This window comes from Dermacentor albipictus, chromosome 3 (assembly GCF_038994185.2).
Source record: "Dermacentor albipictus isolate Rhodes 1998 colony chromosome 3, USDA_Dalb.pri_finalv2, whole genome shotgun sequence".
NCBI classification, from domain to species: Eukaryota; Metazoa; Arthropoda; class Arachnida; order Ixodida; family Ixodidae; genus Dermacentor; species Dermacentor albipictus.
This window is the reverse complement of record NC_091823.1, coordinates 177,220,313-177,245,679: the sequence shown is the minus strand read 5'-3', so window position 1 is coordinate 177,245,679 and position 25,367 is coordinate 177,220,313. Positions and strand designations below refer to the sequence as shown.

General features: G+C 49.7%; 2 protein-coding genes across 2 annotated transcripts in view; one reads left to right on the top strand and one right to left on the bottom strand.

The window, feature by feature from the left end:
- Positions 1–25,367, bottom strand: part of LOC135900526 (uncharacterized) — a 1,275,659-nt gene that overhangs the window by 193,944 nt on the left and 1,056,348 nt on the right. The gene's annotated exons all lie outside the window — the stretch shown is intronic.
- The window catches only part of LOC135908171 (uncharacterized), an 85,344-nt gene continuing 61,531 nt past the window's right edge, over positions 1,555–25,367 (top strand). Inside the window, exon 1 of the mRNA XM_065439923.1 lies at positions 1,555–2,021. Within this exon, the coding sequence (XP_065295995.1) occupies positions 1,748–2,021 (274 nt within the window). The 5' untranslated portion in view covers positions 1,555–1,747. The remainder of the gene's footprint in view (positions 2,022–25,367) is intronic.

The following is a 25,367-nucleotide window of genomic DNA, read 5'->3' as shown; positions in this document are numbered from 1 at the left end:
GGGAGGGGAGCGCGTTTTTCCGGGCGGCCCTAGCGGCCACGCCCGCCCTGCCGGGCTGCTAAGCCATCTGCGACGGGTACAGAGTCCGCGCTTTGCTGTTTTCGCGACTTAGCACGCGTTGAGCGAGTGGCTGCACAAAGGTCGATTCGCTCGCTGCTGCTGCCGCGTTTCCTCGCTGGAGCGTTTCGACAGCGAGTTTTCGCTACCATCCAGTGAGCTGTGTACATGTTTGCCTGTGCGCGCATGACACCACGCTTGTTAATTTATTTAGTATGCCTATGTTTACAAGTACATACGGCCGATAAAACTACTATCCTTACTTCCTATCGCTTGTTCACTAATTTGCTATCGCAATCGATGCTTCGCCTTTCGTGCGAAACTGCGACTTTCTTTAAAATATGGGGAAATGAACATAAAACATAGAAAATAAAAATAAGCCTTGAAAAAGACGCCAAACTGACACAAAATCAATATATCTTTAAAACATTCTACGCACAATGCAGAAAAAGGGAATGGCACCCAGTGGCGTAGCTAGGTCACATGGCACCCGGGGCCCTTAGGTCTTCTGTTACCTCCCCCCCCTCACCCTCCCGCTGGGTGTAGCCGGCGGAAAGAGGGGTGTCTTCAGACGTATATGACACACTCCCCCTCCTCACTGGCCCCTTGCACCCGGGGCCCACGGCCCCCCGGCCCCCCCTGTTGCTACGCCACTGATGGCACCCATACAATTGCGCCTAATCCACGTTCACGACGTGAAATGTTAGTGTCACTTTTATTCCCTGATTTTTATTTTTGGTGTCTATTTGTGTGTTTAGAATATACGCTTCTTTGCAGTGTTATGGTAGCTGCACTGTATGCTCACTTTATTAATGCTAACTGTATTTTTATTAGTTTATTTGCCGTTTTAGTTTACGTTAATTGGTAATACTGCGCTCACATTATTTACGTTTTTTGTATCAGGTGTTTTCAGTCATGGTTGGTATGTATACATTTCGTGCATAGCTCCCACGTTCCCCTTACTCTGTACCCCATTTGGGCGCTATAAGGTATTTTTATAGTAATAGCGACCAACTGCTTGCTCAACCGACGAAGTAGATGATGCAACCGTATTGCCCATTCGGCCGGCTCAAGTACCCTATCCTCGTAATATGTTCAGGGACCGGGCATCACGTGCCGCTTCTTCTGCAGTAAACGCTGAGGTGTTTCCGCTCAGAAGGAGAAACCGGTCTCGAGTTGGCCTGCATGTGACGCCAAAAATAGTGGGACAACAGAGGCGCAGCCAGCGAAGCACTCGCGCCGCGTACGCTACTCGGCCGCTTCGAGTACGAGCTGGACATCCCGCTGGTGACAGCGCCGTTTGTGCGCGCTGAAGGAGGAACGTAGCGGGCGTACAACAACAAAGTGGACCCGTTCAAACTCGGTCAGGCGACGACCGCCCGCAGCAAACGCGCTACGCCACAGCAAGTTTTGCCCGGAGGAGGAGGCGCGCTTGTGTTGGCTTGTTTCTTCGAGCTTCCCTTTCTCCGCAACCGGGCGGCAGCGGGAGATCAGCAGCCGCGCTCTCTCCCTCGCGCCAGCGGCATGCGACGAGTTTTCCCTCAACGGTCGCTTGACGGAGCGCGCAAAAAGCTGCGAAAGCTACGAGTGCGGCGGCTACAGCTCGTTGCCGAGACACGTCTGCGCGACTTCGTGGTGTCGTCCGTGTGACCGTCGTCAGCGCCTTGTGGGGTTCGTGCCGCGAGACAGCATGTCGCTGCGCGACGCTCGGTCCCAGTACACGCTCGCGGGCTGTGCGGCCGCGCTGGTGGCCGTGGTGTTTGTGACGGTGGCCTTCTGCACGCCCTACTGGCTCATCTCGGACGGCCTGAACCCAGGCATCCGCAAGTTCCGCCGGCTTGGCCTCTGGGAGGTGTGCTTCGACTATTTCTTCGAGCAGTACTACCGCTACGACTACGAGTTCCGAGGGTGCCGCTGGATATTCGACCGGGAGTACCGGATTTTGCGACCCCTGCTCGAACCCCGTGAGTGCCAATTAGATTCCTGACGCGCACTTTGAATGTACGCGCGTTTGCAGCAGCTCATGCTCAAGCGTGAGGACCAGAAGCTCGAACGCGCTCGTTGTCGCGCTGCCTGTTGCAGAAGGGATTGGACAGCGAATGGGTACCACGTGATTTGAGTTCCATGTTTTCGGACGATGTACAGCGGGGCAAGCGGCTGTGTGCGACTGGCAGGTGTTCAGTCAGCCTGCCCGATGTACTGCGGTAGTTACTTGGTACGTCGTCGAGAAAAAATTTTAGTCCACCAATGTATAACGGGGAAGTATATCCCCGTGGTTACCTTGATCGTGTTTGTTCGGTGACCGTAGCGTTCGCGCTAAACCGCGTTCACTCTGATTTTTACAGCAATCTTTTATGGAAATTGTGTCGGTCGTTCTCGCAATCTAGTGCGAACGGTATTGTTCAAATGAACGAAGCGTTCTGGTAAGATGAAACCAGCAGGGGCAAGGCGCCAGTGTAGTTTAGAATATCAATCGCTAGCAGCATCACTCGTACCGCTTCCCTTTATATCTTTTACTGCGAGCGCCAATGTATGCAGCCATGAATTTGGTGGCGATATTTGTTAAAAGTCTACCGAAAATAGCGCCGGCGGTTGGCAGTGTGCGAATGTGGCGCCACACTTCACACCACGCATCCAATTAATGGAGGCTCTATTGCGTATTGTAGCTCCAACGAGAATACAAAACCGCCCCATAAGCGAGTCGCCTTTGCAGATGCACATAACGCAATGCCATTTGCAATTTAAGTGCGCCTAGAAAGTGAAGGTAAAGTTGGAATTCCGCAGGACTCGCGGCAGCATTGTAACTGCTTTGTAGCGGCATTGTAATCGCTGTAACCGCATTGTAACCGCTTGAGAGCGTTGCACGGAACGATCGTGCTTGTCTGTCACGGAGCACGCTGTGACAACAACGTCCTGCGAACACATTAAAAATTAAATTTTGGTGTTTCACGTGCCAAAACCACGATGTTATTATGAGGCATGCCGTAGTGGGGGTCTCCGGATTAAATTTCGCAACTTGGTGTTCTTAAACGTGCACCAAATGCAAGGTACACGGGTGTTTTTGCATTTCGCCCGCAATGCGGCCAGGATCCGATCCCGCGACCTTGCGCAGTGAAACGCCAAAGCCACCGCGGCGGGTGGCCAACACATTTGTTCACAAAGGTAAAGCTAGTTTATCTAGAGATCCTAGGTTAGGCACAGCGTGTCGCGAGCATAGTTCATCTCGATTCCATAACTGCTGTTACGGCGGTTGCCGAGCACAAGGTGGTAGCGGCCTGGGTTGCTGGCGGCGGCTGCCGCATTCATGTGGCGACTGCGAGAACGCGCGTGCTTTGGGGTCAACGACGCCCGAGGTTAAGCGGGATGTCTCCACTGCGGCGACTCCGATTATACATCCAGCACGGTTTAAAGAAGAAGAAAGGAAGGATATAAGAGAACGACAGGTAGCCTGATTGAGCGAAAACACACTCGGGATACGCTATGCCTGCAAACTTTCTGGGCTACGGCGCTCGTGAAAGGATAACTAAGCTCCAGGACACGCGTTTGCTCATATTAACGCGACGGTAATAGTTATGTGACCTATATATGTACAGGCCAAATACTTCGTTGCCGCCCCTTGATCCACCTGCAATGTTGATTTGCCCGAAAACCGTGATGTGTGGAAGCGTTCAGATTAGCGTGAGCAAGGCCAGCGGGTACGATGCGTGCGCCTTTCTGTAGTCTGTCTTTCTTGTTATTCGCCTGCCGCATTCTCATTCTCGGCACAAAATGCATTGCGATAAGTTCTGATTATTTAATTTCCAGCTATGGGCTTCCGAACCAGCACCAATCGAACGTACATAGTGAGCGTACATAGTACACATACTGCAGCGCCCGCAGCATTAGGACCCATTCTGATGGGTTTAGTAAATAATTGAAAAGAAAAGAAAAATTGTGAGCACACTGAGGAGCCTGTTTCCTTGGGTGGAATAACTCGCAGCATATGGGCTCCGTGATTGGTGAGCACCACCGTTGCTTCATCGTGGTCAGAGACCAAACGCGCTGTACAACCTGTTGCGGCCCTCAGCTTGTACATTTCGTTTATTTATTTATTTATTTATTTATTTATTTATTTATTTATTTATTTATTTATTTGGTACATACTGCCGTCCGAAGACCAAGCAGAAGGGGCAAAATATCAACATAGTGAACGAAATTGAATAAATTATACAACAGAATGTGGTAAGCATTACTACTCAGACAAGTATACACTAACGAACATCACTAAAAATTCGTTGCAGACAAAAATTGCAGAGATTTGTGAAATCACTTTTATGCGCACAAAGCAAAAGGAAACGAGTTAGTTTGTGAGTTGTAAAATGTAGACAAGAGTATGCGGTTATCAACAATGAAGCTTACACGAAATGGTACGTGTGTTTTTCGAAGTGTGGAAGGCCACGTTCTGAAAAAAAAAAAAAAAACATTTGAAGGCAGTGCATTCCATTCGCTAATGGTTCGCGGAGAAAACGAATGTTGAAAAACTTCCTGCGAAGTATTGTGCCCGGTCGTGACTGTGACGTCTGGTCTGCCGAGTGTGGAGCAAGAAAAGAAACTTGAGCCTCGCGTTAGCTCTGCGTTGTTCCGAAAGTAGGATGTTGTTACTAGCCGCCAGTTATGAAGGCGAATCAAGATTGGGATAGACGTTACGGATGAATCTTACTGCTCTTTTTTGTACCCTTTTTAGCTTATAACCATCTTTTTAAATACGAGTCTGAGGCTACGCATGAGTGCTCTAGACGGGGTCCAATAAAAGTGTTGTATGCAAGAAGTTTGATCTCGGATGGCGTGTTGTTTATTTTGTGTCTTAAAAATCCAATTTTTCTGTAAACAGATGAACAAACATCGTCAATATGATTACCCCATGATAGTGGATTGCTAACCTTGACTTCCAAGTATTTAAAATTGTCGACTTCGATGAAGGGATTATTCTTTAACGTATATTTAGATGTAAATGGACTAATCTTATTTGGAATTCGCATAAATACTGATTTTCTAGTGTTTAATTTCATAGACCAGCTGTTGCACCAATCAGAGAGAGACTTTAGGTTGTTCTGCAAACACTCTTGGTCCTTTCCACTTTTAATTGGCTTGTAAAGAATGCAGTCATAGGCAAAACGTTTTTATTTTATGGCGAAAGGGTCTACTGATGAAACGGTGTTACTGATGAAGATAAGAAACAAGGCGGGGCTAAGGACACTACCCTGAGGAACTCTCGAGGTTACAGGCAGAACTTCAGAGGTGCAACTTCGACCTGGACAGACTGTTCCGGTTGGTGAGGTAGGAGCGGATCCAATTAATCAGATTGATGGGTAGAGCGATGCTAGAAAGCTTCACGAGTAGTCTACCATGGCAGACGCAGTCGAAAGCTTTTCTAAAATCTAAAAAGATATCATCTATTAGGCCGCCCATATCAAATGCTATTGTGAAGTAATGAATAGCGGTGACAAGTTGAGTGGTAGTCGACAGGTCTTTCTTAAAACCATGCTGGCAAAGAGTCAAAATATTGCTTTCTTCTAGAAAAGACATTACGTAATGCGTAAGCGTAATGATATGCTCTGGAAGTTTGCAGGGACTGGAAGTTATCGATATAGTCCGGTAGTTTTCAACATTCACGTCACCACCTTTCTTCGCGACAGGAATTACGTGCGCTAATCATCAGGAAGAACTGAATCATTTAACGAAAGGCTACAAAGATGGGTGAAGGTGTGTGCTTTAGGTTCAGCGTACCGGTGCAGAAATGCGTTAGGTATACCGTCTGGAGCGACAGAAGATTTTGTCTTAAAATTCAGCAACAAAGAAAAGATACCTTCGACAGTTATGAAAGGAACGGGTATGATAGAAAGATAATTATTATTCCTATGAGTATGTTGTTCCTGACTGAGTAGAAATAGTTCTTGAACTGGTTTCCTATTTTGTTTGCATCATTGACAGTGTCGCCGTCCACTTATATCTCGGTCAGTTTTTTGTGCGTGTCGCTCAAGTACCGCCAGAATCTATTAGGGTTATGTTTCGAATAATAAATATAATTTGAATATAATAAATGTGTTAGGAATAATAAAATGCGTTCTCGAAAGCCATTTTTGAAGCAACTTTCTTAACTTCGAAGTCACTTATATGTCGCCAACTGCTGCCACGCCGGTAAATGTGTCGCCGGTCACTGAATAGAACAATCTGTCGTTAACTAAACGATAGCAATATCGGTTAAATGGCAGCACTGCCTGAAAGGGCAAGTATACGTTTTATTTTTCCTTCGTTTTTTTCGCATTCGTGTCGTTCTTGTATACTTTTAAAGGAAAGACACACTTCGAGCCTGACGAGACCAGCGATGTTCTGATTCTGCGCTAGCCCCACGAGCAACGGGAGAGAGAGAGAGAGAGAGAGGGGAAGGAAGGAAGGAAGGGAGGGAGAGAGAGGGAGCTCGCAGCCGAGGTGCAAGAAAACCGCCGAGAAATCGTGTCTGCGACCGCCGAGGCGAATTGTTGCACGAAGTGGGCGTTCTCAGAGGCTGTCGAGTCTGTTGCCTGAGGATAGCAGAGATTCGGTCTCGTAGCATAGGGCAAGGCAGAGCGTAAACAAAACAGCGACAGAACACGACACTTTTTTTTTCCTTACTTCAACAAATTATTTTATTTAGGTGTGGACGAATGTCGCATTTTTCGAATACGAGCCATATACGAATGGTAAGTGTCGAATGTCGAATCGCGTATTGAATGGTCGCAAACGCACATACGTATTTACAGCAGGGATATTTATTTCCGCTTAATTAGGTACCACGTATGTAAATATAGTAGTACTGATAGCTGGCAGGGGCAAATAATCATTTTTAAGCACAAGGTTACGAATTAACATTAAAAATTGCACGACTGGCTTCTCAACATTTTTAAAGCATCGTTGCAAACAGGCTTTCCAAGATTAAGTGGCGGCTGTATGAACTGAACCTTTACAAAAACACTATATTTGCTTGTAGAAAAAATTGAGGTTGCGGAAAACAAAAGGCTGCTGCCGTAAATAAATATGAAAGGGCTCGTTGCAAAGAAAACATCACTGGTCCTAGCGGAAAAAAAAAAAGATTTACGTGACTAGTAGGCTGCCAGAAACACTAGATGACAGGCTACCAGCAACACTCACAGCTTGCCATGCAGACTTGCGCTGCGGAACCGAAAACAAGATTCGCATTATCTATTTTGTTTCTTGCGTCTATTCGAGAAAAAAAATGGTTGTTTCACTTCTGATAATATGCGACACATTGTATAGCAGGTTACGAACAATATCAAGACATTAACAGGACTCGCTTCTTGCGGCATATTTGGTTACATAGTTTCGAATATTCAAGAATACCGAATAGATGTTTTTCGAATGCGAACACGAATAGTGAATGTTTAATAGTCGTCCACGCGTAGTCTTATTCCAAACAGGGCGCTCGTGTGCGTACTACCCTCAGATGGCGCTCACTATGCCACAGATGAGACGAGCACGCTGATCTGCATTTAAAAACGACAACTCTTTTTTATTACTATGTAGTACTCTGGGTGAGGTTGCAAGAACGGCACAGCAAAACTTCGTTGTATGTTGCAGACACGGTGTAGCGTACCAAAGTTCTCTTCTCTTTGGCAAGTGTAATTTAGGGCAAATAGCACTCTCTCTGAAGATAGCCTCGGGAGAACATAACACAGTGAAAGCTCGTTAATTCGAACTTCAATAATTCGAATTTATGGATAATTCGAACTGTACGATTTGGTCCGGCCAAGCTCCACAGAAGTCTATGTATAAAGAAGTCCGTTAATTCGAACACGAGAAGGTTCCCTCACGGATAATTCGAACTACGCCCGCCTGGCACACGGCCAGAGAAACGCGCCTACTGCCTACACACAAGGCTGTATTGCCTCCGAAACGGAGAGAACGGCGAGAGAAGGCAAAATCGGAAAAAAAATCTAACCGACGCGGGGTCAGCCAAAAGGCAGCGGCGGCTGCCGCCTCTCCGTTCTACGTAACCTCCGAGACTTCTTACCAGGTGCGAATCTCGGAGGCTTCGCAAATCTTGTACAGCTGCTAATGCTGTGCGGAGATGGCACGGCAAGCGCCAAAACACAGCGAATCAAGTACGTCGCAGCTGCGCTTGCAATCAAGAACCAACGAATCAGGGCCTTCGCCACCTTCACATGTTCAGCATATTTGTCTCGGCAGTCTTTATCGGTTGTGCACCTCTGTTTTCAGCTTAGGAGGCATCGGCCGTCGCGATTCATTGTGATGGTGTTAAGCCTCGGCTAACGTTCGTTTCATTGGACATCGGTGGTGTGGCACAGTCGGACCCAGAGCTTCGACTCACACGCCATCACTTTTTGACTCGCCAAATTTCTGACATGCCCTACTGCTTCCAAATCGCAGTGCACTGTTGCCATCCTTCACTTTCGTTAGTTCGAACTTTCGTTAATTCGAACTGAAGCGGCTTCCCCTTGCGGTCCGAATTAACGAGCTTTTGCTGTAGCACTGTTAAAAGTCGTCGGAAGGAGAGATTTGCTTTGCATTGCACTATATACGTGTGGTGGTCGACGGCCGCTTCAGAAAAGCTCCGTTCTGCCCCCCCCCCCCTTCCCAAAAAAAAGTCAGGCTTGATATGTTGATGAATAAAGATTAATACACTGGTTACTCACTGCTTGATAGTCCCTTCCCTATATTTATCGAAAAAAGGAAAGGTACCGTCTTTTAATGTGCATTACGTGCGCATGGCAACTATGCCTTTGAGAGTCACCTGTGTGCGTGCGTGCGTGCGTGCGTGCGTGTGCGCGTCCGTGCGTGTGCGCGTCCGTGCGTGCGTGTGTGCGCGCGTGCGTGTGTTTGTGTGTGTGTGTGTGCGCGCGTACGTGCGTGTGTATGTGTGTGTGCGCGTGCGTGTGTGTGTGTGTGTGTGTGTGTGTGTGTGTGTGTGTGTGTGTGTGTGTGTGTGCATACACTTGCATTGCGACCGGTTTCGATAAACACTATTTGTTGAAATTGGCGCTTGTGTCGTATCCTTCCCCTGTCCGCGTCTGATCTCTGTTGTAACGACAAGGCCATATGGATGGATGGATAGATACAACTTTCTTGTACGTCCGGCAAGGTTTAACGCGACCCGGGCTCAGGTCTCCCACGGAGGAACGTCAAGGCCCTGCCTCAACGCCGCCTCACGGGCTTGCTGGACTGCCCACGTCTGGATTCCGAGGTCTGAGCTGCGCAGAGCGGCGGCCCACCTCGACGACAGGATCTCCGGAGTAACTGCTATCCCTCCTATAACTACATTGCACTCCCACAGCATGTGTTTGAGTGTTGCTGGTCCTTCCTGGCACAATTTACACGTGTCGACTTGATGCTTATCTGGGAGGATACGTTTGAGACGGAATGGATTATGGAACGTGTTTGTCTGGAGTTGTCGCCAGGCCATATGTCTACCATTTTTAATTTAGTGGAGGGGTCACTTGTCCTGTCGTCACCCCCCGCCCCGCTTTCTTTTTCGTCGGGCTCGTTTTTTCCTCTTTATTGGCATAATGAAGACCGCTGGTAGTCGCCTTACTGCTGCAGAGCACATAAGCTACCCGCCTCCTGCTGCTGCTGCCGACGACGAGGTCGACGTCAGTGCGGCACAGATGCCGGGACAGCGAGAGGAGCATGCTGCTTGACGGAACCGGGCATTGGTGCCACGCGCATATGCACGCGATTCTCCTCGTCCTCAGCCACGCCCACGCGCTTGCCTCACTCCCTGCTCTCGCCAGCCGCTTCGATGACGAACTTGTTACGAGTGCCCTGAAATGCGCTCCTCCGAACTATTTCTGCCGAACGCAGGCTCGTTGTCGAATAGAGGCTCGCTCTGCCGTTTACGTTCAGCCTCGTCGTCTCGTGCCAGGGCGTTCGCGTCTCGGCGAAGACCCGTTCCCGCGGTGGCGCACGTGATCGAGGTCTTCGACCGCGTCGCTCGGCGGGACTCCGCCGTTTGTTCGGGGCAGCCGCGGCGCGACGCCTTCCGCGCCCCCCTTGCGGCGCCGACCTGGTTTCGAGGGGCCGCGCCAGACACCGCGGCGCGTTATTTGTACCGGACGCGCGGGCCGCTGAGCGCCGTGGCACTCGTCGTTGTCACGAGCGCTGCTGCTCTGCCGCTTCGACGGCGCGGTGACGCTCCGCCGTGCTCCGAGGATTTCCTGGCCTCGTGTCACAGGGCGAGCCGAACCTGCTCGTCGCAGCCGGCAGCCGCGAAGACGAAAGGCGATTCCTCTGTCGATTCCGAAGGTGGTGCTCTCGCAGAATGCTGCTCGACAAAGATCCAAAGGAAACAGGCGGCCGAAACACAAGGGTATCTGTAGCCCAAAAGCGTGGGCACGGAATGGAGGAAGAGGCCAAGAAAACTTGTCGTCCAAGTACGGCGTAAATGAAACAGTAAATGTACAACCAGCAGTCATAGAAAAGAAAGGGAAAAGAAAGTGGCGATGGTAAATTGGAAGCATTGGATGGAGATAATAAAGGCCGTGGATATTAAAAAATGCGGCAAGAAAGAAATTGCGAAGGAAAATATCAAGGATAATACAAAGGGCAGTATTACTTGAAGCCCGTGCTGGCTGCCCGAGAACAAAAAGCGTCGCGCAGCAAGTATTCGGCACAGGACGAGGCACGTGCCTGCCGCAGCAAATGTGCGCAACAGACTCGGCGCGCATCGTAGTGGAGCACCAACGTATCCACCGGGAAAGACCCGTAGGAAACATTCACCTTCCATAGGGCCCGGGATTCAAAGCAGAGGAAAGCATTAAGTGGTCAGCAGTCGAGATAAACAAAATACGTTTACAGTAGTGGTGACTAAAAGAATACTAGTTGGCCACGTGCATAGCCAGGGCTCCACACCTCTGCGCACCCGGCCGGTGTTTGCGAGGAGCCGAAAGGCCCGCGCGGTGTCGGACGATCAAGTGCGCAGCCATTCCGCCGATGGTCGTGATAGGCCCACGCGGACAGAGTGTTTTGCTAGCTAGAGACGCCGCCGAGGTTTAGAGTGACCTCGCAGTTCTGACCACGCATCGCGTCGGCGGATCCACTCCCGGGCAACAACCACTCGGATATTGTTCTTGAGTGCCGTGAAAAGCCCGCGTGGTGTCGGGTGACGACTTCAGGGTGTCTACCAACCGGGAATTCTCAAGGATTTCGCACAGTCTGGGAAATACTCGGGAAATGTCGGGGAACTTAATTGTGCTTCTATCGGGGAAAACTAGCTGTAATTTTATTGAAAGGGAACGAAAGTCGCGCTAATGCTGGCTCGAGTAACAGAGAGGAATCGTAACGAATCGTCTTTGATGCCGTGTCGTCGGCTGGATGCTTGAAGTGGTCCGTGGCGCGAACCCGCGGCGGAAGGAACGTGAGAACAGAAAGCAGGAATGAGGAATGAACGGGATAGGAAGCGTGCCGCCGAGATGCAGGTGTCAAACTTTGCCCGATCCGAAATAAATGCTTTATACCAGTGAAACGCAACACTGAGGTTTTGTGCGCGGGCTGAGAGTATGTCAGGACAGCTGACGTTGACTTTCCAGCTGCTGAGAGAGAATGTCACTTGTGCCAAAGTTGGGGCCTCATAAAACTGAGCTTGCTATCAATTGATAGAAATAGCTCATATCCGAAAGTCTTTGCTTTTGTATGCATTATTTTTATTCGTATTTGAAAATGTGCCACTTCATTCGTAATTGGCTTTACCATTTTTTCCGAATATATCTTATTCGCTGTGCATTTTACTAACGCCTCCCTTGCGTTTTCTTTCCCGAATAAAATAAACACTAATCCTCATTATTCAAACTATATCGAGACATTTTTAATTTTTCACCCGCTTGCTGGAGTGACACCATCTGGCAACGTTGGATCAGCCCGCGTTGATGTAAATCAAACTTCTGCGCTACGCAGCGAATTTTGCAGAGGCACTCAGAGAAAACCTGGGAAACTCGGGGACTTCGGAAATGTCAGCTTGGTAGACTCGCAGTGCGCGCCGTAGCGGCCGCGGTACGCATTCGAAGATCGCCGTCTTGCAAGCACCGAGTTCGGGTGCCGCTGACGGTCATAATTTATCCACGTGGACAAACCTCGAGTGGTGCTGCGGTACACGGCGCTGGCGCTCCGGCTTCCGAGTCGTTTGCGGACTAGAGACGGTGTCGACGTTTGAGATAGCCTAGCAATAAATTGTTTGCCATACTGTTTGCCGGAAGCTCTGCTGATGAGGTGCGACAGCGCTTCCGTCACCCGCTTGAGTTTCCGGATATATAGTGAAAGTGTTCCGGCCGTTGCTCTGGATGTGAAGGCCCAGGATCCGGAGTGTGTCGACCTCCGGGTGTCCGGCCAGAGTAACGGTGATGGGGGCCTTGGGAAGAGCACGTGGTGAGGGATGCATGAGAAGTAGCTGAGACTTTTTCGAGGAACAGGAGCGATCAATGCTTTGTGCGTACTTTTGTGTGATGTTTGCGGCGATTTGTAAAGTTTCGTCTATGTCACCATCACTACCGTCGGATGTCCACAGAGTGATGTCTGCATAGAGGGTGTGGTGAAGGTGAGGGATATTGCGAAAAGCGTGGGCTAAGGGAATGAGTGTGGAATTGAAGAGAAAAGGGGAAAGGACAGAACCTTGCGGAATGCCCACTCCGCTGAGGGTGTACGGAGGGGACGCATGGGAGCCCATATGAACCTCGGTCGTGCGTCCCGAGAGGAACGCTTGTATGTAGGCGTACATGCGGGCGCCTACATTGATGGGGGAGAGAGCCGCAATGATAGCTTGGTGTTCGACGCGATCAAGGGCCTTGGACAAGTCCAGGGCCAAGACGGCTTTAGTATGAGCGGGGATGAGAGGGCCAAAGATGTCGTGCGTCCATTGAAGCATGGCATCTTGGCCGGAAGCCCACCATGCTGTGTGCATATAGGTTGTCGTGCGCATGCTGATTGAGGCTGTTTAAAGCAACATGCTCGAGCAGTTTCCCGATGCATGATGTGAGTGACACGGGGCAGAGGTTTGATATGGTGTGGGGTTTCTTCTGTTTCGCGATGAAAATAATTTTGGCATGGCGCCAGGACTGTGGCAGGGTGCCCTCTGTCCAGCATTGATTAAAATATTCTGTAACCTGTGTGATAGATTGATCATCCATGTTACGGAGCATAGAGTTTGTTACTCTGTCCTTTCCCGGTGCAGAGCTTGTGCGGATGTATTGGAGGGCCATGCGGACCTCTTGCTCCGAAATATCGGTGTCAAGGGCCTCATTCGCGGCTTCTGCGTAGGGTGATAGAGGGGAGGGGAGGTGCCGGGTGCCCTCAGTTCTGTCCGGAGTTGGTCCAGAAGGGTGTCGGGGGAGAGTGTGGAGTTGTGAATGAGGCGTGTAATGTGATGATGTGATGCTGTGCGCGAGTGTGTGGGGTCAACAAGATGCCGTAGGAGTTGCCATGCGTTCTTGGTAGAGAGGTTGCAGATATACTGTTCCACACCTGACCCCAGTTGGAACGGCACAGCTCCTCTGCGTGTGCAGCGATTTGTACCTGTAGCGTGGCCAGTCTTCGTTTTAACTTTCTATTATGTTTTTGGCTTTTCCATCTCACTAAGGTGATGTGGTGTGCCTCCCAGAGGTGGGCTAGGTGCGTGTCCGTGTTGGGGTGTCGAGTGACGTGGTAATGTGTTGTGTTTGTGCGGTTATGTCGTTTAGGAGAGGTGCGACCCAATGATCAATGCCTTGTATCGGGGTGCCTGGGTATTCTCGTCGTGTGGACCGGATTGCGTCCAATGTAATAAAATTGTGGGTGAGGAGTCGAGGGCTGTGTTGTGTGTGAGGTATTTGGATGGCGATAATGTAATGATCGCTTCCGAGTGTGTGTTGCGTACCTGACTACGAGATACTTTTGAGGCAACGGCTAAGTGTAAGGTCCGGACTAGTATCCATGGTTACACTGTTGCCGATTCGAGTTGGTGCGGCAGTGGACGAGTCTAGAAGAGAGCTGCTTTGGTCGTGGACCGGCTGTCGGGGGAAAGATGTGCGGCGTCTGCAGGGTTTCAAAATGCTCCATTTCATCCTTGGCCTGCCGGCGCTCTTTCCGGAAAGATGTCTGCTGGCGTTGGAACTTTACAATAGGGTCGTGATTTCCGCCTCGGCCAACAGCTCGTATTCCTCGGATCGGTAGGCGGTGTCGATCGTAATCAATCGCCTATTCATGCTGTCATAATCGAATGAAGGCAGAAGTCGGAGGCTGCAGTATTTGACCTCCGAGCAGCGACAGAAATCGTTCCCTTGCAGGCGGTGGTTTCCTTGGCGATTTTTTTTACATGTGTGTGCGTGTGTGTACTCCTCGGGCAACGTTACCCGTTCCTTTTTGGCGGTAACATGGTTTGTAGCTTTTCTTATACTTAATCATGTAATGTCACACAAGCCCACCGTTCACCCTTCCCGTCGTTTAAACGACAGAGTCGAGAAGTAGATACAAGCTTCCGCTTCATTGAAGCTGCACTGGCGAAGTAGACAGTTCGCGACATCAAGCGAGTAGACGTCATACGAGCAGGGAGCATACAGCGAAGGGCAACGCGAAAGCTTGCGCCAATATCTGCCGTACGGTTATGCAAGTATTCCTCGCCACACATTGCGTATGGAATTCGAACTCGGACCACCTTGCGGCGACCTCCGCTTTAATGCCCCAACACTTGTGGTGTTGTCTGACAATCTGCAAGACTAACGTTTCTTTCGTTCTCACTGGTCTCTTCTGACACGCCTTTTGTCAGGTCTCTCGTTACTTCACTACTTCAATGCGTGGTGCGATTGCTGTGAGTGAGACAACGCTTGCGCGGTACGTGCATCTATCCAATGCAACGCAAGAAGGGATGTAAATGTACACGCGTTGCTATCGAGCCTTGCAAAAGAGAACATCTTCGTCATCGAACGAAACGTCTTAGCTCGGGTTACCTCCTTTAGGTGTCCATGCTTTCCTCGAACAGGAGACGCTGCAGTTTCGGCCGCTCGCGTTATTCGGATTAGGAGCGCTGCCATTCACGGCGTCTTCGTTTATTACCCTCTGCACGCTTTCTTTCCAACGTCTTTTTCTAAAGTTACACTGTGTCTGGGGGAAAGAAATATTTATGCGTCCAGTATCTGTTCAATCGTAAACTGAACTTAGCGGGTTTTTTTTAGACCTTTTTGGTTGACCAGAAGAAAGAGAGAGAGAGAGAGAAAAAAAGAAGACGCCGCTATGCCACGTAGATGAAATCGAGGTGCATGTCATAGCCTACGTTGGAAACGTGACGAGCGTGCAGGAAGGCGGCGCCAGCTCCCAGCTCGCCGCTCCCTTGGCAGCCACGCTGTTCGTGTCGAGAGACGCCGGCACGTTCCCTCTGGTCGCCGCGTCGTCGTCTTCGGCACCGCCGTCGTCATGCAGGCTGGTTCGGGAAACGAAGACACGCCTGTCCGTCCTTCCCACGTCGCTGCTCCCCAGTGCGTGCGGAAAGTGCGAGGTTCTTTCTCCAAGCGACGGCCGCCATTTCCCGCTTCCTTCTGTGGCAGCATGGAGGAAGGAAGCGAAACTTGGAGACAGCATTACGTCATGGAGCCTGCCTTCGCAAAAGCGCTGTCCGCGAAGCCTTTCGCTTTATCTCTTACAAAAGAATCGGCCCACCACGTGACCTTGCGCTCAGCGGACTCGGCCCAGTGCGCTTGGTTGCCCGTATGTTTTATGCAGGCGGATTTCTTCCGAGTACTGCGTGAACCACCCTGTGCACACGTTCCCCCGCTACATGCTTGTGCAGCCTTGGCCGTTTATTGCAACGCACACATTTAGCGTCGTCGAAACTTGCGAGTGCGGCAGCAGCACGTTGCTGCCGCATTTCGTTGCCATTTGCCAAGAGCGCGCGCTGAGCGCTGCTATCCACTGGAGGGACTCGCCGCGACGCGATCGCGTTCTGGATAGACTTTTCTTGGCTTCAGTTTTATTGCGCGATACTCACTGCTATTTCTCTCTTTAGTCTATGTTCATTGCTTATTGTGTATTATTTGATATGAAAATGCACATACGCACGCACAGAGGGAAATAGGGAAGGAGCAGGCTTCCAGCTGCCACCGAGTGGGGCGCGAAGCCTGCCTACAGTTTAGGAAGGAGGGCACAGAAAAGGAAGGTGAAGAAGGAAATTGAAGAAGAAAGAAGCAGCACGATTTCAGGCCACCATGACGAAAGTAAAGCAAGACATACAGTGAGCAGGTAGGAACAGAGCATACTCGCAAGAACAGAAAAAGAAAAAAACACGCAGGTTGCACTAATTGCAGAAGGATGAGAAATGCACTGCATACAGCTTTGTAGGCAGGGACAACGCAATCCCGCACCGATTCTGTCGTCGACGGCTGTATCTCGTCCTCGAGCAAACCGCTGCGGCACATCCGTCGCTTGTGCATGTATCGGTGAACCGAGAGGTTACTACCGATGGCATTATTGATTGCAGTGTGAAGCACACGACCACGCAGGGATGGCACAAAATAAACGACTAAGTGCGTCGTGAAGAGATGTGCTGCGAATGCGCATTGTGCGCAGCGGCTCGTATACACGCAGGTCTGCGCTGAAATCACTCCGCGTTGGGACCGGCGTCTCCTGCACGGAACGCTCAAAGCACCTCTACTTGACCCTTGTTCGGACTAGTTTGGTGCGCTGAAAACAAGAGCGGACGTTGTCACCCACTTGGCGTGTTCAGTGGCGCTGTTTGTCAAATTCCAATGTCGTCCTTCGGGACGCATTCTTTTGCTCGTGGTGTACTTAATGGGCGCAAAGAGTCCGGCTTCGTGCTACGACATATTGGAATGTGATTGACAGGTGCAAACGTTCAGCGATGGGTTACACCGCATGCAGTTAACCGTGGCTCGAGTAAAACGCAAGGCTGGTCTTAGGGTTGTTACTTGGCCGCGTGACCAGTCGCAGACGCTTAAACGTATATGTATGCGTTCCTTTTTCGACGAGATGTAAAACGCGCCATTTCAGTGTGTCAGGGAAAAGGAAAAGCACGCGTCTTGCGCTCCGCGTGAAAGTGCGCGCTCGGACGTGAAAGTGCGCGCCGCAGCCGTATCCCGGTGGTGTCCGGTTGCGGGGCACAACGGCCTCGGTTTGCGCATCCTTGGCGCGGCCCGTTAAACCTTGTACGTGAGCGTTGCTGCCGCTGGCGCCGTTCCGCAGCGTTCTCGTGGGCGTCGTGGAGGCAAATGGCTGCGGCCATTCTGCTGCCTCCGTTTGCAGGCTTCGTGCGCTGATGATCGCGCTGACCCCTGGAGGGACCGCGTCGCACGAACGCGCGGCGTGACGCCGAAAGCGTGGAACGCCGCCGTCGGTGCCCGCGAATCACGCGGCTCGGCGTGATGGCGACGGCTCGCTTTCGCTGGCCCGTCGTCGGTAGCCGAGCAGGCGAGCACGCGCCGGTTTCTGACAGACGTCGCGTCGTTCCGTTGCCACCGGCAGTCTCCGGTGAACTCTCGGAAGGAGGTCAAGGTGTTCTTGGCCAAGTAATGAAAGCGCGAGGAGCGCTGAGGTGTGCGCTACTTTAGCAATGCTAAACGCACTGTGGGATGAAGAAGGCAGAAAACAGGGAGGAAATAATAATAAAAAAAAATCAAAGCCCCTTTCTTAAAGTAAGATGGTTGAATGCGAAGCTTTCCCCCAATGCAAACTCAATGACATTCTAAAGCCAACAACCACGCATGGAACCCAAGAAATGCTGACCGACGTGATGTTATGTACGTGTGATTTGATCGCTTGTTTAGGATTATATATATATATATATATATATATATATATATATATATATATATATATATATATATATATATATATATATATATATATATATATATACACACACACATTGGTCAAGAGCGTGACATTGTTCCCATTGTTCTTATCGGTACAACTGCGAATGTAAAGTGTAGTGTGCTACGTAGATGTGTAAGTTCGTTTTCCTGCAGCGCCTTTCCGGCACTCACGCACGAATCAGTGCGACAAAGCTTCGCTTTAATGATAAAAGGCCTAACAGCACTCGACACACTCGCGCATATGCATTGATGTCGCAAAGTACATGTCCCGGTTATACGAGGCAATCTCCCGATGCAGCTGCGTTTCCCAAGGTGCCAGTAATGTGCGGTTACTAACTCCCTCGCCGAACTCGTCGAGCGATGGCCCTTTGAGAATTGCCCTATGGCCTGCCACCTTCGCGCACCACACGGCCCCCGGTTGTGCTGTGCATGGCCGCGGGCGCCGTGCACGATGCGAGAAAGGGGCACGAGAAGAGCGTGCTGTACACGAAGTGGTCGCCTTCAGTTGCCAGCGCCAAATGCAGTATTATTATTACCCGCAGGGATATCTTCCAGGGGGACCATCTCGCGTTTCATTCCTTTTAGCGTATTGCTGATTCGGGTCTGTTTTGCAAGCACGTCCACCTCTTCACTAGTGAAACTCAAGTAGCAAGATTGCGTTATGCTTCATATCTTTGTCTTGCTTATAGCCGTCTATTACTAGCTACGATTTGGGGACAGCAGACTCTTCACTAGCCAGACTTTCTACAGGTGTTGCCGTAAGTAATGCGTTGCAAAACTAAATTATTCAAAAGCTTTATAAAAGAATTCAGGTGGTAGATGTGTGTAAACAGGCCAAAATGTATGTGTTTTAAAGTCGTGCGGGGAATCCCGCAATGATTTTTCGTTTTCTCTTTCTTTATTTATAAGCTCTTACCAGGGATAAAAATATATATACAGCCACCGTCACCTCGAGAAGGTGCGAAACATAATGGTCGCATACTGAAGGTGTTGTTTTCGCCTGTATAGTTGATGACGCATGCATGGTAAGAGCGCTTTCTCTGTCCTTCTTTGTCCGAACAGCTTAGCTTGTTTCGTTATTTCACTGGTTCATTTCATTCATTCATCAATTAGTGGCGAACAGAAAAGCGAGCAACCAAATCGTGCACTTGCTCGCGATCGCGGCTGGATCGCAGCCGTCTCTGTGGCGCAGTGTGCACACGTTTTGTACAGCCGCGCCCCGTTGGCAAGAATGAGTTTCGACCGAAGGCTCAACATTCGCTTTGGCTGTTTCGCGAGAGCAATGAAGCTTGCGAACACATCGCTCATCGTCAGCCATCGCCCTCGAGCAGCCTGTATAGGGTGCATCCGGCGTCGACCGGTTCGAGCATTCACCGCTTTCGTCGCGCTGCTAGCAACGGCCGCTTGAGCGACGACGTGCTCGTGTCGCCACGCCAGCCGCGATCGAGTGTCGTCTGTCGGTGCGAGTCACGGACAGGCGACACTTCAGTCACATGCAAACCCCGTGGCGCTCTCGCGTCGCGGAGCAACCACCTGGACGCGACATCGCGAAGCAGCCAATGTCCGAATAAATGCACGCTCGAAAAGAAATTGTACAAGTGCCACCGAGGCCAATCTCTTAACCAAGGTGCATTATAGTCAATGCTGCCATCACCAGTGGGAATCCGTTCTATCCCTGTTAAGGTCCCTCTATCCTTATTAAGGTCCCTTAAACCCCGGTCCTCAGTCTCCAGCAGCCGCGAAATTGACCACGGTGGCGGTCAGATCTGTGACGCAGCAGAGGGTGCTAAGAATACCTGGCTCCGGACAGGCCGCCATTGGAATCTGAACCTGGCAACGTTTAACGTTAGAACGCTATCTAGTGAGGCGAGTCTAGTAGTGTTACTGGAGGAATTAGAGGGTAGTAAATGGGATATAATAGGGCTCAGTGAGGTTAGGAGGACAAAAGAAGCATATACAGTGCTAAAAAGCGGGCATGTACTGTGTTACCGGGGCTTAGCGGAGAGACGAGAACTAGGAGTCGGATTCCTGATTAATAAGGAAATAGCTGGTAACATACAGGAATTCTATAGCATTAACGAGAGGGTGGCAGGTCTTGTTGTGAAACTTAATAAGAGGTACAAATTGAAGGTGGTACAGGTCTATGCCCCTACATGCAGTCATGATGACCAGGAAGTCGAAAGCTTTTATGAAGACGTGGAATCGGCGATGGGTAAAGTCAAAACAAAATACGCTATACTGATGGGCGACTTCAGTGCCAAGGTAGGCAAGAAGCAGGCTGGAGACAAGTCAGTGGGGGAATATGGCATAGGCTCTAGGAATAGCAGAGAAGAGTTATTACTAGAGTTTGCAGAACAGAATAACATGCGGATAATGAATACCTTTTTCCGCAAGCGGGTTAGCCGAAAATTGACGTGGGGGAGCCCGAGTGGTGAGACTAGAAATGAAATCAACTTCATACTCTGCGCGAACCCTGGCATCATACAAGATGTAGACGTGCTCGGGAAGGTGCGCTGTAGTGACCACAGGATGGTAAGAACTCGAATTAGCCTTGACTTGAGGAGGGAACGGAAGAAATTGGTACATAAGAAGCCAATCAATGATTTAGCGGTAAGAGGGAAACTAGAGGAATTCCGGATCTAGCTACAGAACAGGTATTCGGCTTTAACTCAGGAAGAGGACCTTAGTGTTGAAGCAATGAACGACAATCTTATGGGCATCATTAAGGAGTGCGCAATAGAAGTCGGTGGTAACGCCGTTAGACAGGAAACCAGTAAGCTATCGCAGGAGACGAAAGATCTGATCAAGAAACGCCAATGTATGAAAGCCTCTAACCCTACAGCTAGAATAGAACTGGCAGAACTTTCTAAGCTAATCAACAAGCGTAAGACAGTGGACATAAGGAACACAAGGATAGAATTGAACAGGTTCTCAGGAACGGAGGAAGCCTCAAAGCAGTGAAGAAGAAACTAGGAATAGGCAAGAATCAGATGTGTGCGTTAAGAGACAAAGCCGGCAATATCGTTACTACTATGGATGAGATAGTTCAAGTGGCTGAAGAGTTCTATAGAGATTTATACAGTACCAGTAACACCCATGACGATAAGGTGACAGAGAATAGTCTGGAGGAACTTGAGATCCCACAAGTAACGCCGGAAGAGGTAAAGAACGCCTTGGGAGCTATGCAAAGGGGGAAGGCAGCTGGGGAGGATCAGGTAACAGCAGATTTGTTGAAGGATGGTGGGAACACTGTCCTAGAAAGACTGGCCGCCCGATATACACAATGCCAGATGACCTCGAACGTACCGGAATCTTGGAAGAACGCTAACATAATCCTAATCCATCAGAAAAGGGACGCCAAACACTTGAAAAATTATAGACCGATCAGCTTACTGTCCGTTGCCTACAAAGTATTTACTAAGGTAATCGCAAATAGAATCAGGAATACCTTAGACTTCTGTCAACCAAAGGACCAGGCAGGATTCCGTAAAGGCTACTCAACAATAGACCATATTCACACTATCAATCAGGTGATAGAGAAATGCACGGAATATAATCAACCCTTATATATAGCCTTCATTGATTACGAAGAAGCGTTTGATTCAGTCGAAACCTCGGCAGTCATGAAGTCATTACGGAATCAGGGTGTAGATGAGCCGTATGTAAATATACTGAAAGATATCTATAGCGGCTCCACAGCCACCGTAGTCCCCCATAAAGAAAGCAACAATATCCCAATAAAGAAAGGCGTCAGACAGGGAGATACGATCTCTCCAATGCTATTCACAGCATGTTTACAGGAGGTATTCAGAGACCTGGAGTAGGAAGAATTGGGGATAACACATAACGGAGGATACCTTAGCAACTTGCGATTTGCTGATGATATTGCCTTGCTTAGTAACTCAGGAGACCAATTGCAATGCATGCTCACTGACGTGGAGAGGCAAAGCAGAAGGGTGGGTCTGAAAATTAATCTGCAGAAAACTAAAGTAATGTTTAACAGTCTCGGAAGAGAACAGCAGTTTACGATAGGTAGCGAGGCACTGGAAGTGGTAAGGGAATACATCTACTTAGGGCAGGTAGTGACCACGGATCCGGATCATGAGACCAGAAGGATAAGAATAACCAGAAGGATAAGAATGGGCTGTGGTGCGTTTGGTAGGCATTCTCAAATCATGAACAGCAGGTTGCCACTATCCCTCAAGAGGAAAGTGTATAACAGCTGTGTGTTACCAGTACTCACGTATGGGGCAGAAACCTGGGGGCTTACGAAAAAGGTTCTGCTGAAATTGAGGACGACGCAACGAGCTATGGAAAGAAGAATGATGGGTGTAACGTTAAGGGATAAGAAAAGAGCAGACTGGGTGAGGGAACAAACGCGGGTTAATGACATCTTAGTTGAAATCAAGAAAAAGAAATGGGGCATGGGCAGGATATGTATAGCGGATAACCGATGGTCATTAAGGGTTACGGACATGATTCCAAGGGAAGGGAAGCGTAGCAGGGGGTGGCAGAAAGTTAGGTGGGCGGATGACATTAAGACGTTTGCAGACGTTTGCAAACATGGCCACAATTAGTACATGACCGGGGTAGTTGGAGAAGTATGGGAGAGGCCTTTGCCCTGCAGTGGGCATAACTAGGATGATGATGATGATGATGATGATGATAATTTTTAAGGCAGCGACATCTGCCGTGCGCCACCTAGGACGTTCCTGTAGCAGACGGCGCCCACGCTAAACCGTGGCATTCGGGAGGTGAAAAAATGTCTGCTCACGCGCAGAAATAAGGCCTACTGGTGCCTGACTGTGGTCGAAAACGAGAAAAGGGCCCGAACTGCGAAAACTAGCCCTTTCAGTTCAAATGAGCGCTGAAAGAAAAATGCTCAAGAGAGCTGAACGATTGCTTGATCGCCTCGATTCCACATGTTTACATTTCGTTCGTTTGCGCTCGTAATAAATTACATTACATGTTCACAGCATAAATTATCTGCATATAATTAAGAAGAGCGTGAAGTGTTGATTTACTTGCATTTCAAAAAAGAGTCCAAGCACTTGACGGGTGAACAACACGGAGCCGAAGACAACGCGAGACGTGTTTCGTGTCTATCCGCGCGAGCGATCGCTTGCGCTTAATCCCGTTTGCTCTGTGAATTCATTTGCTGGCAGCCGCTTGGACCGAAAAACTTTCGACATAACGTCGCTGGAACGTGCGACCCTCACGGCAACTAAACATCCTGTGTGTGGAAACGAGTGCGTCAACAGTATTCTTGCCGCTGAGTGTGTCTGTCGTGTAGCGATTACACGACGACTGTTGTGTTTTGTGGCCCAGTGTTACAAGCCACTGCAACTGTTGTGATATTCTGAAGCGGCGGTATGGATCGTGTCAGCGAGTCTCTCCGATCGTGTTACGGCTACCAGAGCGATCTAATCTCGCGGCAGACCAACATCGAGCGCAGTGTGTGCGCGTGTATGAATGCGATTGACTGTTCTCGTGAACCGTGTGGGAGGGAACCGAGTGTAAGGGAAACTTGGCAGGAACGAGCTCGCAGCTGTATGTAATGTACTTTGATATATTGTATTATACTTTATTATTTGATGGCCAGTAGCAGTGGCTATGGAGTATTTGTTTTTAAAAGCAAAGTAATGCAGGAACTTAGGAATATATTTATTCACATATGCAATGCACAAAACACTATCACAGCTCGACACACGTACGTGTATACATTCTATCGCACCTTCGTATCGATCTACGTTACTTTCGTCGCATACTCGTACAGTAACCGACGGTTCAGTCTTTCCGTCCAATTCTATGCGACCACATTTATCTTCTGGTTAGGTTTTGTTTGCCGCACGGGATGTAAAATAACTTCTTGCCGTCTTCCGTCTGATCCCGGCGCCCACCCGCACAGCAACAAGGCATTTCGGTCCTTCCCATCCTAGTTTATCCTGAGCTATTCAGCGGGCTCATTACGAACTAAAATAAATAATCTCCACAAACTTCGCCCATCAGCATTCATGTACGCGAGTGAAATACTATCACAGCTCGAAACACGCACGTGTATACTTCCTTCGCGCCTTTGTATCGTTCTATGTTACTTGCCTCGCATTAGTCGTGCAGTTACCGACGGTTCAAGTCCTTCCGTCCAATTCTGTGCAACCATACTTTTCTTCTGGTTAGGTTCTGGTTGCCTCGAGGGATACACAATAACTGCTTGCCATCCTCCGTCCGGTTTCGGCACCCGAGCGCACAGCAACAAGGCATTTCGGTCCTCCCGGAATGAAATGATCGCAGCAATGTGCATAGCAAAACAGGCGAAACGCGCGCTCTTCGCCCGGCGCGCAGGAACTTTCATGGCGGCAAAGGGGCGGAGCAATGTCACATGTCACCGATCAGCCTATCACTGGCGTCGCCGGCTGGATCGAAGCCTTTCCGTACTTTAATGTTATTGAGGGATTTTAATCCTAGTAAGGGTGTGGGGCCATCTGGTGAGCAAAACTCAAAACACTTTCGCTGCTCTCGGCTCAGGCCTAACAGCGTCAAAACAAACAACCGATCACAATAATAACGACGAGACAGCGCCGATACTTTCGCCTCAGCTTGAGATGGCTGATTTTACTATTTATTTTTTTGCTGTCGTGGCATAATGCAAGCTTCAAGGGCGGATTCAAGGGCAGATTCAGACCAGGGCTGACTGGTTGCTGGCATGTTGTTGCGCAATCGCGCTGTTCCCGCTGGAAGTCGCCGCGCGGAGCTGCGAGCGAAAGTGGAATTTTCTGCCTGGCAAAAGCCGGCGACGCGACAAGCGACAGCGATGGTTCTGCTCCGTGGGGGTAAAGCCTGTCGCTCGCTGCCGTCGCTGGAAAATTGCGTGCGTGTTATTGGGCTTCAGAAGAGCGGAATTTGGGCCAATTGGGGATGCCTATTTGAGCACAGTGAAGTCCTAAAGACGTGCCTATGCGGGGCGAGACAGACAGGACAAGCGTTTTTTTTTTTTTGTGTGTGTGTGTGTGTGTGTGTGTGTGTGTGTGTGTGCAGCAGGAAAATGCGCGCATGCGCCCAAGGCACCCCGAAACCAGCAGCAGAGCAGGCGCAAAAGCAAGTAGATACGCCAAAAGTAGCTAACAACGCGTGCACAATCTGTTCGCGAATTGTGAAAAATGACGAGCGTGTGTGCTCTGTCAAATGGACGCACAACTAGCACGCGAGGCACAACAGATGAGAGGCATAAAAAAAACAATAAAGAAACAGAAGGACCAGCTAAGCTATCGCTGGCCATGCATCGCCCATTGTTTAAAAATACCACCGAAGCGAGGCGGCTCGTTTGGGCGACTGTCATATTTCTGGCCTTTGCAGTGGCCGGCTTCAGTCAGCGAACGCCTCGAACCATCGAAGACACAACGGGGTGCTCCGACACGGTGTCATCGCTTTGCGCAACAGTCATCGGCGATTGTCTCGGGACGATTAGCGCGCCGC